The sequence below is a fragment of the Lycorma delicatula genome, chromosome 3 (assembly GCF_047948215.1).
Source record: "Lycorma delicatula isolate Av1 chromosome 3, ASM4794821v1, whole genome shotgun sequence".
Classification (NCBI taxonomy): Eukaryota; Metazoa; Arthropoda; class Insecta; order Hemiptera; family Fulgoridae; genus Lycorma; species Lycorma delicatula.
The window spans coordinates 148,590,415-148,606,874 of NC_134457.1; the positions used below are offsets into that span (position 1 = coordinate 148,590,415).

General features: G+C 30.2%; 1 protein-coding gene across 1 annotated transcript in view; it reads right to left on the reverse strand.

Annotated features, from left to right (window-relative positions):
• The window catches only part of cyst (rho guanine nucleotide exchange factor 18 cysts), a 414,221-nt gene that overhangs the window by 79,257 nt on the left and 318,504 nt on the right, over window positions 1–16,460 (reverse strand). Inside the window, exon 14 of the mRNA XM_075360791.1 lies at window positions 6,373–6,447. Coding sequence (XP_075216906.1) covers window positions 6,373–6,447 — 75 coding nt within the window. The remainder of the gene's footprint in view (window positions 1–6,372; window positions 6,448–16,460) is intronic.

The following is a 16,460-nucleotide window of genomic DNA, read 5'->3' on the forward strand; positions in this document are numbered from 1 at the left end:
GTCACCAGAAAATTAAAAAATAACATTCTACGAGTCGGAGCGTGGAATGTTAGAAGCTTGAAAAAGGTTGGTAGGCTAGAAAATTTAAAAAGGGAAATGGGTAGGACAAATGTGGATATAGTAGGAATTAGTGAGGTTCGGTGGGAAGAGGAAGGCGACTTTTGGTCAGGTGATTTTAGAGTAATTAACTCAGCGTCAAATAATGGGCAGGCAGGAGTAGGTTTCGTGATGAACAAGAAGATAGGGAGGAGAGTGGAGTATTTCAAAACGCATAGCGATAGAATCATTGTAATAAGGATAAAATCAAAACCTAAACCGACAACGATTGTTAACGTCTATATGCCTACAAGCGCCCATGATGATGATGAGGTAGAGTGTGTATACGAAGAGATTGATGAAGCAATTAAACACGTAAAAGGAGATGAAAATTTAATAATAGTTGGAGATTGGAATGCAAGCATTGGAAAAGGCAAGGAAGGAAATATAGTGGGTGAATATGGGCTGGGCAAAAGGAATGAAAGAGGGGACCGACTTATAGAATTTTGCACGAAGTATAATTTAGTAATTGCCAACACCCAATTTAAAAATCATAATAGAAGAATATACACTTGGAAAAAGCCAGGCGATACTGGAAGGTATCAGATAGATTATATCATGGTTAAGCAAAGATTTAGAAATCAACTCGTTGACTGCAAAACTTACCCTGGAGCAGACATTGATAGCGACCATAATTTGGTGATAATGAAATGTAGATAGGGGTTTAAAAACCTGAAGAAAAGGTGTCAGATGAATCGGTGTTATTTAGAGAAGCTTGAGGAAGAGGAGGTAAAGAAGATTTTTGAGGAGGACATCGCAAGAGGTCTGAATAAAAAAGATAAGGTAGAAAATGTAGAAGAAGAATGGGAGAATGTTAAAAAGGAAATTCTTAAATCAGCAGAAGCAAACTTAGGCGGAATAAAGAGAACCGGTAGAAAACCTTGGGTTTCAGACGATATATTGCAGCTGATGGATGAACGTAGAAAATATAAGAATGCTAGTGATGAAGAAAGTAAAAGGAACTATCGGAAATTAAGAAATGCTATAAACAGGAAGTGCAAACTGGTGAAAGAAGAGTGGATTAAAGAAAAGTGTTCAGAAGTGGAAAGAGAAATGAACATTGGTAAAATAGACGGAGCGTACAGGAAAGTTAAGGAAAATTTTGGGGTACATAAATTAAAATCTAATAATGTGTTAAACAAAGATGGTACACCAATATATAATACGAAAGGTAAAGTCGATAGATGGGTGGAATATATTGAAGAGTTATACGGAGGAAATGAATTAGAAAATGGTGTTATAGAGGAAGAAGAGGAAGTTGAGGAGGATGAAATGGGAGAAACAATACTGAGATCTGAATTTAAGAGAGCATTAAAAGATTTAAATGGCAGAAAGGCTCCTGGAATAGACGGAATACCTGTAGAATTACTGCGCAGTGCAGGTGAGGAAGCGATTGATAGATTATACAAACTGGTGTGTAATATTTATGAAAATGGGGAATTCCCACCAGACTTCAAAAAAAGTGTTATAGTTATGATACCAAAGAAAGCAGGGGCAGATAAATGTGAAGAATACAGAACAATTAGTTTAACTAGTCATGCATCAAAAATCTTAACTAGAATTTTATACAGAAGAATTGAGAGGAGAGTGGAAGAAGTGTTAGGAGAAGACCAATTTGGTTTCAGGAAAAGTATAGGGACAAGGGAAGCAATTTTAGGCCTCAGATTAATAGTAGAAGAAAGATTAAAGAAAAACAAACCAACATACTTGGCGTTTATAGACCTAGAAAAGGCTTTCGATAACGTAGACTGGAATAAAATGTTCAGCATTTTAAAAAAATTAGGGTTCAAATACAGAGATAGAAGAACAATTGCTAACATGTACAGGAACCAAACAGCAACAATAACAATTGAAGAACATAAGAAAGAAGCCCTAATAAGAAAGGGAGTCCGACAAGGATGTTCCCTATCTCAGTTACTTTTTAATCTTTACATGGAACTAGAAGTTAATGATGTTAAAGAACGATTTAGATTCGGAGTAACAGTACAAGGTGAAAAGATAAAGATGCTACGATTTGCTGATGATATAGTAATTCTAGCCGAGAGTAAAAAGGATTTAGAAGAAACAATGAACGGCATAGATGAAGTCCTACGCAAGAACTATCGCATGAAAATAAACAAGAACAAAACAAAAGTAATGAAATGTAGTAAAAATAACAAAGATGGACCGCTGAATGTGAAAATAGGAGGAGAAAAGATTATGGAGGTAGAAGAATTTTGTTATTTGGGAAGTAAAATTACTAAAGATGGACGAAGCAGGAGCGATATAAAATGCCGAATAGCACAAGCTAAACGAGGCTTCAGTAAGAAATATAATTTGTTTACATCAAAAATTAATTTAAATGTCAGGAAAAGATTTTTGAAAGTGTATGTTTGGAGTGTCGCTTTATATGGAAGTGAAACTTGGACAATCGGAGTATCTGAGAAGAAAAGATTAGAAGCTTTTGAAATGTGGTGCTATAGGAGAATGTTAAAAATCAGATGGGTAGATGAAGAAAGAAGCATTTGGAAAAACATAGTTAAAAGAAGAGACAGACTTACAGGCCACATACTAAGGCATCCTGGAAGGGTCGCTTTAATATTGGAAGGACAGGTAGAAGGGAAAAATTGTGTAGGCAGGCCACGTTTGGAGTATGTAAAACAAATTGTTGGGGATGTAGGATGTAGAGGGTATACTGAAATGAAACGACTAGCACTAGATAGGGAATCTTGGAGAGCTGCATCAAACCAGTCAAATGACTGAAGACAAAAAAAAAAAAAGAAGCTAATGCACTGCCTGAGAGTATTTTAATAACTGATGAATGAATCCATGGATTCAAAAAACACTTTTTACGTAAATCTGAGAGTTTGCATTGAGCTTGCTGTTAATTTAATGTGTTTCATTTTATAATGACAGTTACTGAATGTTTGCAACACACTGGACTACATGTATGAATACGTTGTATATATAGAACATATATGAATATATGAACACCAGTATATGAAAGTTATATAAATTCATTTATATTTTAGTTTTGTTTCATTACTTACTTAACATATTTACTTTAAAAAAAAGACAAATTTAAAAACAAGTTTTGAATGCTCTTGATGATGTTCACCAGGTGCTGTAAAAAGTTACTGAAATTTCAAAAATTGAAAATCTGTATGCAATACTGACTTGCACAAGTGTATAGCATTGATTTTTTTTACTTTTAAGGAAAAGTAAAAATAACGAGAAAATTCTCTCTCTCACAACACGGAAAAATCACAAATCTCACAATTCTTGCTGTTCTCTTATAGATCATAATCTCATATCTGTAAACTGGAAGTTCTGTTTCTCTGTTAGCTATTTGTTACTGATATTTAAAAGTAAATTTAAAAGAAGTATTCATTGGTTCGATTGCACTGTGGAAGAATCAAGCAGTGTCACACTTCCTCAATTTAGAAGGAATTAAACCAACATAGATTATTTGTAGAATATAACAGCAACATGGAGGGAGCTGTCTGAATGGAAACCAATTATCACAAGTGGATCGATCATAACAGGAAGTTAGGCTTTTCATATCAAGGAATGACAATGTTAAAGCAATTAAACAAATGTCTCATATTAATTAATGAATTACAGATGATCAAGTCGCAACTAAATTGAATATAAACCATGACTTGGCACTTTCAATCATTCACAAGTAAAACTTTCAAAAGATCTGTGCTTGCTGGGTTCCATGTCAACTGAGTCATCTACAAAGAGAATAGTTTGAAAACTTCTCAGAAGCTTTTAAGACAATATGAAGTGAAAGGAGACTGCATCAATTACTTTGAATCTGAGAGTAAGCTCAAAATTTAGCATTGAAACATCTTTCACATCCTATGGCAAAAAAATTCAAAATTTTGCCATCAATTTCCCTGCACACATTTGCAGGAAAATTGATGGGGATATTAATCTGAATATGGAAGGTCACATTTTATTCACTTCCCACCTGAAGGTGAAATGTGAATAATGAAAACTATTATGAGCTAAAATACATCAATGAAGCCAAAAATCAAGTCCAAAAGGGATGGTAAACTTTTAAAAGATACGATTTTGCTGTAGGGTAATGTTTAATCTCATATGTTCAACAAAACAATCCTTTGCTTTCAAGATCTTAGTTCTGAGCTACTTGACTACCTACCGTAGGTATATACTGGTCTGACTCCGAGTGATTTTCATTTGTTGACTCACTGAAAGAAAAAACTGGAGAATCATTTTTCATAAAATGAAGCGGCCACAGAAGCAATGCAAAATTGGTTACACCAGACTGAAATGTTTCTTTGAGAAAGGAATTCAAAAACTTATTAAAAAATGGACAAAGTGCAAAACTGTGGGAGGGGATTATATTGAAAGATAATGAATTTTCTGTTTTTTAAGTGCAAATAAAAATAACTGGTTTTCAAATATCATTTCATGTTTTTACATCATTCCACGATTATAAAATGATCTTCAGAACAAAAAATGTTGACAAAATCTTATTTTAAACTCACAAGAGTAGATAAACACTCAAGGAAGTATAGAGAATACTTCAACAAGCATTTGATTGTATATAATATTTTAAGCATTAAGCATACCTGAAACTAGCTTAACTGTTTCAGACAGATGAATGTTCTAAGATAAAGAGAATTTGACTTTTTTTTTGTCTTCAGTCATTTGACTGGTTTGATGCAGCTCTCCATGATTCCCTATCTAGTGCTAGTCGTTTTATTTCGCCCTACATCCCCCCTACATCTTACATCCCTAACAATTTGTTTTACATATTCTAAACGTTGCCTGTCTACACAATTTTTTCCTTCTACCTGTCCCTCCAATATTAAAGCGACTATTCCGGGATGTCTTAATATGTGGCCTGTAAGTCTGTCCCTTCTTTTAGCTATATTTTTCCAAATGCTTCTTTCTTCATCTACTTGCCACAACACCTCTTCATTTGTCACTTTATCCACCCATCTGATTTTTAACATTCTCCTACAACACCACATTTCAAAAGCTTCTAATCTTTTCTTCTAAGGTACTCCAATCGTCCAAGTTTCACTTCCATATAAAGCACACTCCAAACATATACTTTCAACAATCTTTTCGACATTTAAGTTAATTTTTGACGTAAACAAATTATATTTCTGACTGAAGGCTCATTTTGCCTGTGCTATTCAGCATTTTATATCATTCCTGCTTCATCCATCTTTAGTAATTCTACTTCCCAAATAACAAAATTCCTCTACCGCCATAATCTTTTCTCCTCCTATTTTCACATTCAGTGGTCCATCTTTGTTATTTCTACTACATTTCATTACTTTCTTTTTGTTTTTGTTTATTTTCATGCGGTAGTTCTTGCGTAGGACTTCATCCATACCATTCATTGTTTCTTCTAAATCCCTTTTACTCTTAGCTAGAATTACTATATCATCAGCAATCGTAGCATCTTTATCTTTTCACCTTGTAGTGTTACTCCGAATCTAAATTGTTCTTTAACATCACTAATTGCTAGTTCTATGTAAAGATTAAAAAGTAATGGGGATAGGAAACATCCTTGTCGAATTTGACTAACACTAATCAAAAATCTGTTCACCTTCCAACACCAAATCGGAAACAGATTCAGAGGTGTCTACAGCAATCATCAAGAACTATGGAAAGATACTTCTTGATGGTTATACTAGACAATATTCTACAGTAAGGCCCAAAAGACTATTTGAAATGAAAAGTGACTAAAAAATTGTACATGAACAATGGGATGGTCCAGTGCAATAAAATACCCATGTACACCGCTGTACAGTTAAGCTTATTTATTTGTCAAGCCCTTTTTACAGAATCTTTTTAGCTTTTAAGTTGAAATAATGCAGGAGTTGTATGTTTCTTTTGTAATTCATTTGATTCAACTTCTCCTATTTCCCAATATTAAAATCAATCTGAACAGGTAAAAATTTGCTGTGCAACATAGATCATTTAATTACTATCATAGGACATAAATAATCAAAAATATTTAAGCGAGACTTGCAGTAACTATTTAAATTATGGCAAGTGTAATGGGTATGGGATTATTTTGAAAAAGTCAGTAGCAATTAGAATAAGGGTCTTTTCTAATAAACTGACAGAATCTCTAAACACAAATACATTGTAAGGTAACAAGTATCTTTATTTTGATAAGTTAAAATAAAACACATTTTAAAAATATTCGTAAAATTAAACCATAACTTGCAATAACCTCTCATAAATGAAAAAAAACAGGATCAAAATTTCCAATGAAAAAAGAAATAAACATATTTCAATACTTACTTGATTCCATCTTGATGATGATGATGGTGATGATGATGATGATGGCTATCTTCTTTTTCCTCATTTATAATTTGACTGCAAAAATAATAAATATTTTAAACAATTTTGAAACAAAAAATTATACAAATTAAAAAAAATTTGTTTGTCATCATACATGATTTTTGCATGAAAATTAAGTTCAACTTTCATCATATAGAAATAAAACAATTAACATAATTTAAACTTCTTACTGCATAAAATATTACAGAAGATGGTTTAATTCATTAAATATTTCATTACACACAATCATATCAGGTATCACAGGCATTAATAATGTAAGTGATCTCTAAAACATATGGTTGACAGAAGTGATTATAAATGAATTTTTTAATTTAAATAAATAAATATTTTAATATTTTATGGGCTATACAATAGAAACACAAAAGCCACTAAAAATAAAGTAATTTCTACAACACATTACAGTGAACATGATACTGTAAAAACTTTAAATAAATCATTATATTTTTAAGCTGAAAAATCTACTAAGCACCCGAGTGTTTCAAAATCAATTTAATTGTTAATAATTTACTGAGTGTTTACTAGATTGCAAATGAACATTTGAATAATTTAAATGTTAAATAATGATATATAAGTGACATCTAACAAAGAATAATCAATTTATTTTTACTCTAAAAATTTTATTTCTAATAAAGATGTATTATAGTTAATTTGAAGAAAGTTTTGAAAAAGCAAACCCTGGTATGTTTATTTATTTACTTCTTTAATCCCCTCCTTTTTATATAAATTAAAACACTGGTTAAAATTAACACTGTAAAAATCATTCAAGGATGCTAGTTGATGTTTCTGCTTTGGTTAATCATCAAAAAACATTTCCTTTAATGCTTTCATTACTTAATCGAGCAGTATGTTTCACTGCACCATCTTGTTGAGATCACAAATCTAGTTACAAATAAGAAATTAAACGTCAAAAAGATATATCTATCATATGCTCATGATGAGCTGAGAATGTTTTTTTGATCAATATAAAAAATTAGATGAAAAAATAAACCCTGATTACACTGACCATTGTAACACACCACACAATAATTTCAGTAGAGTGGGAAGGTCGCACACAAGTGAAATCTTCATTCATTAATTTTAGCCTAATATCTAAAGTTCTACAAACTAAAAATTTGGATAACTGAAAACTAACAATACCAATAATTAAAAAAGCAGCAATGATATTACATTTCTTTTACAAAAATACTTTAAGTCAGTATACGACAAGTCCTGCTTTTAATCAGGAGCTTTCAGACCCTGAATAAAAAAATGTGTAAACATGATATTTTGGACCTTATAAAACTTACAACATTACAGTCAGACATAAAAATTCCTCGTAATCAGCACCCAAGGACTTTTACAGCATCTCAGACTCCTGGTGACAGTATTCCTTTCTCTTAGATTATTTCCAGTATGTGAAAAGTTTAGTTGTTGACTAAAAAGTTTTTGGTTAGGTATGCAACAACTGTTTCACTATTATGAGCCTCATGTTTTCATACAAAGAACCAATTACAGTATATTTTATCATCTAAACCCAGGTTATGAAAAAAAAAGCTCAATATTGACAAAAAATACTTATGTGACAAACTACTTAAGTTATTCTTAAGATGTGGATGTATCCATTCATAAATGCAATACTTACTAAATATATCTACTAATAAACAAACAATTAGCAATAGTGTGGTACATACAATATGATGAAAGCTTAAACTATAGACTATTATACTGCACTACAAGTTATGGAATGCAAACATGATGTTTATATTCCTTTTTACTAATAAAGGGGCAAGTTACTTCTTAATTAACATTGCTTGTCTTTCTGTTCCACTACAAATCATTTAAATAATTTTAATAGGCTAATATTTCTTCCATTTCTGTTCATTTATAGGTTAGTTAAATCAACATGTTACAGATATATGCATGTAAAATCATTTGTATACCATAATCAAGCCAGTTCATATCTAACTATGGTTGAGGTTATGTCACTATTTGTGTTTATGCTTTGTTTTATGACTTTTTTTCCTATACCTAAAATAGAGTGATACTGTATTTAGCAATAAGTTATACAAATATAAAAGCAAAGTTTTTAACAATTTCTAAAACAATAGAGGTTTTAAAAAGGTAATTATCAATACGATTTCAGGCAATGTTACCATAGATTTTGGTATTATTATTTTAACAGTTTCTAATAGGATTAAAAGTAAAGAGCAACTCAAACAGCAAAGTACCAAAACATCTAAAAGAAAAACAATAAATGTATGTAAAACTTAAAAAGGTGTTTTTGCTATTCTCCTAAAAGAGGGAGAACCATGAAACCCTTTGAAGTGTTTCCATTATCTGGCATTCTTATTCTTGAAAAAGCTGAACTGCTTGAAGAAATGTTCAATGATGAATATAAAAGTATTAATAAGTAGTTCTGAGTTGTTAGGCAAAAAATCAGATGTGGAGTTTACTGGCTAAATATTCGTGGAAGAGTTACTGGAAGATGGAAATGAAAATAAAACTTTACAAAACTAAATTTAAAGGAAATAAAAGTTTATAAAAGAGAGCAACTTTTCAATGAAAATTGGGGCTAAATTGTAACATGCTACCCAAGAAATAAAAATGTGTTCATTATAAAATAAGCAAGGACAATAAATATAATGCTGTTAGCATGTGGTAATGGCTTTAGAATACTTAATTTTCCATTAATAAGCAACAGTGACAGTAAACCAAAAAACCATTAAGGATTAAAAGATCTGGGAAAGAGATGATTAACAGTGTATTACACAAGTCAAGCAAATGTGTGGATGTCATCTAATTTATTTGAAATGTATTCTATGAAAAAGTTGTACCTAGTGTTGAACGATTTTTGGTTGATAAATGAATGCCTAGAGAAATGATTTTATTTATTGATAATGAACCAACACATTTACAAAATTTAGGGAAAGAAGAATCGTTTTATATATAATTCCTTCCATCCAATGTTGGCAGTCTTTCTTTTTCTGTTTAGCCTCCAGAACCACGCAAGGTATTACTTCAGAAAATGAATGAGGGTGATATGTATGAATGTAAATGAAGTGTAGTCTTGTACAGTCACAGGTTGACCATTTCTGAGGTGTGTGGTTAATTGAAACCAAACCACCAAAGAACACTGGCATCCATCTAGTATTCAAATCTGTATAAAAGTAACTGCCTTTACTAGCATTTGTACCTTAGAACTCTTGATTTCTAAATCAGCTGATTTGCAATGACAAGTTCACCAAGGTATGGCCAACAGCCTTTTCCTCTGGGCTGAATTGGAAAGAAAACTTTTTTCACAGGCCCAACAAAATATTAAAATTAAAAAATGTTACATACTTCATTTAAGTAAACAAAATTTTATTATGGAATTTGGTGTTCTTTTATTTACATTCATTAAAGAAAAAGTTTGTTCAAAAAGTTGAGCTGAATATTACTAAATATTCCTTGGCAAGTTTTTTAAATTTATGTATTTCCATTATTCAACTGTTTATAAAAAAAACCTAATATTAACAAATTTTTTTATGCGGCCCGCATAAATTCATTATACGGGCCGCATCCGGCCCATAGGGTGTATGTTGGCCATGCCTGAGTTCACCACTAGACCAACCCAGTGGGTAATGTTGGCAGTCTATTGTAGCCTATATTCAAAATTTTTTTCCTACATTAAACAAGATTATTGTGGATTGTTACTGGGATTTAATCTATATGAACTTTTATGAAGAAAAAATGTAATAAATCTTCTAAAATTAGTTAACATGAAGCATTATTTACTAGTTTCCTCAATCTTGGTAGAAAATAACTGTGGCAACCCTTAAAAAAAAATCAAAAAAATCTTGGATAGGACAAAAATTTTGTTTCTTATTGAACATTCCTTAGTGTTTACGCCGTTTGCGTAAAGTCGTTTTATTCCAATGAATTCAAGGTTATGGTCGACTTGTAGTTTACAGGCTTGGTAATTTTATTTTGCATTTTAGTAAGGCTTATCATACGTGTATTTTAAAATAGGTTGTTTGGGTTTGTTTTCGATATCAATTTCTCTCAGTCTCCAGTTGTGACTTGCTGATTGCATCATCGTATTGGTGTTAACGTATTTCATATCTCGCATTATTTATTGCTGTTTAGTCTTAATATATATATTAATCTTAAGTGTTTTTTATTCTCATCAATTTCAATATTGTCATACTTCTTAGAAGTCTATTTCTCTTGTCTGCCCTGATGTCATTTCTTCAACTTGCGTATTCAGAAATTATTTTATCACTTACGTAATTCTTTAGTGGTCTGCTTGCTTGTAAATTATTTTTGTTAAGTTTTTGTTCCCGAATTCCACACGTTTTCTCTAATCGTTCTCATACTAACACTTGGACACTATTCTTGTTGTCAACACACACACACACACACACACTCTTCTGTCCATTGCTTTGTTCGCTTCCCCTACCTCTCACCACGCCAGCTTTGGTCATTCTAGTCCTGACTTTCACGTTGTGTGGTTCCACAATGCTGATCCTTCCAGCCTTGGATGGATCAGCTTGCAATTGTCTCTCTTGAATAATTGTTTAAATATTTTCATCGCATTCATACTCGCATCAATGTTGCGGTATTTCTGTCGAAATATTCTCTAGCTCTACTTGGCAGTGTCTCATAACTTCACCGATCTCTATGTTTGGTTTTGCCTTGTTTCATTGTCAAGTTTAATCTGCAAATTCTGTATATTACGTCTATGTTGAAAGTGCTTCAATTACTACAAACTGCCAATTCTATCGACGCCGAATCTTCTCTAGCTGCTGATTATATTTTCATCGATGCAGAATCTCCAAACTTGTTGCTACATATCTGAGATGCTACGTATTATTCTACCTCTAAACCACGTCTCACCCCAGCATTCCTGATACACCACTGCAGACTACGCCCAGGATTACTGTATGTATTCATTTACCTTCATTCACGAGTTCGTCTCTTGCTAATATTTGTGTGCTACAGGCAAGTTCAATTTTCATTATTTATTACGTTAAACAGTTATTTTATCATTAAAATTTGTGGAACATTCAGTTAATCATACATTATCTCTTCTCTTAAATTAATCTAAAGAAAATTACTTCTGATGTGAAGTTATGTTTTAGGACTTCTTTGTAATTTTATATTTTCAAGAAACCTTACTACTAAAATGAACTCTATTTATATGTTTACTTATTTCAATTTGATTATTGTAATTAATTCCTTTTGTACTAGAATATTATTGTGGCCTTTTCTCTATACTAAACTAGAATTACATGTTTTAATTATTTAATGATAAGTTTGTTGTTCATAAATCAGGAAAGGCCAGTGCCAATAATTAAGATTTACTGTAGTTTATTTGTCTAAGCTAATGACATTTGTTCATTGCTAATTTTTCAATATTACAGCATATGTCAGTAATGCAATAGTTTTCCAGTCTTGCTATGTTTATTGATGTTATGTTTTTCTAAGTATATAATTGTAAATATGGTGTTTTATGTTCTCTTGTTTTCAGGCTTTGTTAAATTGTATACTTTCAAAACGTGTATTTGAAAAATGTTTATTCATGTATTTTCTCATTTAATATCATTATTCATATGTTGATTCAGCTGATATTTATTAAGAACAATTAAGTTTTGTTAATTTCATGATTTATTTTTATTTTTTAAGGTTATGATTTAACTTAAGTTCATTTGTTTTCTTTCCAATTAAAGTCCAATTTCTTTTGGCAAATACGAGCTGTGTGTTCTTTTATTTTTGTTAACTTTACCCAACACTTAGTGTATCTGGTTATCTGAAATCTGCCCACCTTATTATTTTAAACGACTGGGAATCTATTGCAAAACAAGCAACTCTTGTAACATTGTCCTTGTAGACATTTCATTGAACATTGGATTTATTGTAATGGTCCATGAAAAATCATTTGCAGTTGAGCACTACCGACCTAAAGATACAATATTTCCTTGAATTACTGCAGTAGTGCATAGTAATGTAGTGGTAAAAATTATTCAGTCCTTATGTGAAATCTTATTTATGGATGAGTTTCATAATTCATGGAATTTACATGGTTTCACATATTAATTCCACACAAAACCACCTAATAATTAAAAATTTGTAGAAAGCTGTTTGGTAAATCATTCCAATCCTGATATAAAAGTAAAAAATTTGAAGTCTCACAACCAGCAAAATCAAAATTGTCAAACCACCACAGCTCAAAACTTCTGCTTTTCTATATAAAATGTAACAAAATCTTTGTAAATAACATTCATATTTGTCTTTAAGACATAATTTGATTAATTAGCAAAATGTCATCATATTCAGTTCTAATAGAGGAATATTTTCAATAATAACTCAGAAATTTGTTTCAAGTGATACATAAACCCAAATATATGCATTATAGAAGAGAACTATGCGTACAGCTGAATGTGCTGCAGTTAGTTTAGAGATCACCTTATCAATCAATTAGTATATTTCCTCTAACATTTTCAGCTACTCAGCCATCTTCAGAAAGATAATTATTCATATAAATTAATATTAAAATATAAAGTATAAATCAAATTTGTAAGTAAAATCAATCAACAAAGTCATAACAACTGATCATCAATAAAGTAAAAATAATGTTTGTTTTGTAAGTATATCACTGTTGATATGATTATTATGTAGTAGGGAAGGTAGTCAATTTAACCAACCTAGCAATTGTACAAAATACCATCCTTGAATCGAATCTGTTCATTAATTATTATTATTATTATTATTACATAAGTGAAATTTCTCAAAATTACTAGTATTATAAAAATTATTGGAATAATCTAATACTTCCATAAATTTATCAGGATCTTATCTATGTTTAGTTTCCAAGATATGTCTTGCAAAATCTGAACGGTCTTTATAGCCCTTTATTATACAACTGATCTGTTCTTTGGCTCTGATAGAAAATGAATGATTAGTCATACCAATATACTCCAAATGGCTATCCTCACACTTTAAAGCTATATACACATTGTTTATCTAAATTATGTTTATTGTTGAAATTTAACATTTTAGTTGGATCCTTGTTATTTACAAAATTTATGATTTTATTATGTGTAGTATATGTTGTTATTAAATTGAATGATTTATAGATTTTATTGAAGTTTCTATGGATTGATTCTATTTTTATATATTCTTTTGCTATTATGAGTAATATAGCATTGGGAGTAATTTTATATTTTCTCTTATGTATAATTTATTCTATATTTTAAAATATAATTTGTCTATCAAATCAATACAGTATCAGTTTAATATTGTGATGTACTTATTAGTATTCAATTTGACATTTAATTTTAGTGTGTTATGCTTAAGATATTTAATTTCCCTGTAGATTAAAGAATTACAAGTAGCCATCTTTAGGTTCCACGGATGAAATGATTTAGAGTGTATAATTGTATCTTGTTGGATTGGTTTTCTGTATCAGGTGTTATGACTTTGTTGATTGATTTTACTTACAAATTTTATTTATACTTTATATTTTAATATTAATTTATGTGAAGAATTACCCTTCTAGATGGCTGAATAGCTGAAAACGTTAGACAAAATACACTAATTGATTGGTAAGGCATTTCAATATTATATTTAAATTATAATTTACCCAACGATGCCATGCTTATAAAATTAAATTAGTCTAGAGTTTGCCTCTAAATGTTGGTTACCACTGCGTATGATTATAGCAGTATGTTTAGCTCACATGAGAGATAGTTGTGGAAACCTGAGTGCAAATTACAATTCCTTTCTTCAGAATAATATGTAATCTTGCAATGACACAAAACATTTAATAAGTTTATAGTTCTTATGGAAGTATTCCATCTCTAGCTGCACATCTGGTAAATAATTTAATTTGATCTGATATTCTACAGTTCTAACAAATTTCATAACACCCTAGATATTTAGGTATGCTAACATTCATACTGCTAAGCAAGGATAAGTTTTTTTTGTAAGAAAAAAATCCAAAAAGAAATAAGGCAAATTAAAAAAAATTATCAAAATCTACCAAAAATATTAGAAGAAATGTAAATTACTTATCAGGGACAGTTTTGATATTTAATTACTTCATGGCTGATGGTTTTACAGTATAATGTTTTACAGAATAATTACTATTTATCAAGCTACTTGGTAGATGGTTGGGAATGTTTGTAATGTTCTTGTTCAGGACTTAAATATTTTTTTTTTTAAAGAAACTATAAAAAGGGATTATTTTTTTAATTTATTAAATATTAAAACTGTTTCTATGAACACAAATTAACAACAAAGAATATGATATTCCAGTATTTTACACCAAACAGCAACTCACAAAGTAAACCAGCAAATAGTGAAAGAAAAAGAAAATAACAGCTAAATTTTTAATTTATCATTCTCTACCAATTCTTAACTGATTTTGCTTAATTGTTTCTTATTTCTACATAAATGAACCAGGCTAAATGTAAAGGAATAAATGCTCCAATAATAATCAGAGACTGCAAACTAGGCACAAGAAAATTAATGCACAGTGTGACAAAATAGTGATGTTGCTTCATTTGTTTTGTCAAATAAATGCACATCAGGGTAGCCTGCTTTTCCAACGATTTTTGAATATCTTTATAGCTTTACGTATTGTGACTTGTAGGTAATTCCTTGTAGCAACTATAGCATTCTTCACTTACAGAATACAACTGCAGCTTGATGCTCTATAGATTGCAAAGTAATTTGTTTTTAGTTTGAACATAACAAAAAAAATTATTATAGGAGCTGATGCATTAAAGTATGACCTGTCCAGCTTGGCCTTGGCCTTGACCTGGTATATGAGGAGAAACCTAATCATTTCTACCATTGCTAGGTAGTCAACAACATGCACATTGATTTCAAAAACTGTAGGAGTAATGAGGGAAGGTTCCAAACTGAACATTCTAGTAACATAAAATTACAAATCTTACAATATTATTATTTACACAAATAAATAAAGGATTAATAACATTCAACAATTAGGTTTAAAATTAGTTTAACAATGCTTCCAGATTAAAAACTTCCACTTATAGATACTGTAAATAAAACTTCAAAACTTTATTAATAAAAGTTTCAAAACCTTATTTCTTTAATTAAATTATAAAAACTAGAGAGCCTTTTATATGATTATTGAAAATTAAAAAACTATTTATAAATAAAACACCTAACATCGTCGTTTTTTACTAACATTAAATAAAAAAGTCATACCTATTAAGTAGAAAGAAAAAATTTACAGCTGAAATCAATAACTAGCTATATTTTTATACTACAAATAATTAATTACATCACACTAAACTAACTGGAAATTTTTTAAATCAATAATTTACACACACACTCATACACAGACTCAAAATAAAATAATCAAATAACTAACAACATAACTGATTTACAGAACAGCATATTTCATAATACGTATAAAACCATATACATGTTGGCAATGCATTTCTAATAAGACATGCATAAAAGCATATAATATGTATATATGTATCTCTTTTCTATTCAAGAGATGTGTACAAAAATCATCAATATAAAATACACACATGGAATCTATCATTCACATCATTTTTATTATTAATTTTGTAAAAGAACTTACAACAACACTGCAATAAGTTCTGGAATCTAATGGTAACTGGTTGAGTAACTAATTGAATGACTTATTATCTAGTAATTAGTATTTAACATCATGTAATAATAATAATACTGTAAAAATCAATCAATAAGAAGATTAAATTAACACAAGAAATGTATTAGTTAGTTATTACATAATTAGTGAATTAACTAACTGCCAAATAATTCAAATATAATTTATAAGCTCTTACTGAGGTATATAGCACTAAAACATGATGTATTTTAATATTTTTTGTAGATTATTAATTTACTGTGTAAGCTTCAAGCTTGTAAAATGGGATTATTGATTAAAATTTGTAACATTTAAAAAAAATTACATATCTGGCTGGCTAGGGTTCACGCTTTCCAGATAAAAGGAAGAGATGCTACTGCTCTGCCACAGCAGTCAGCCATACCAACCTCCAATTACAGAA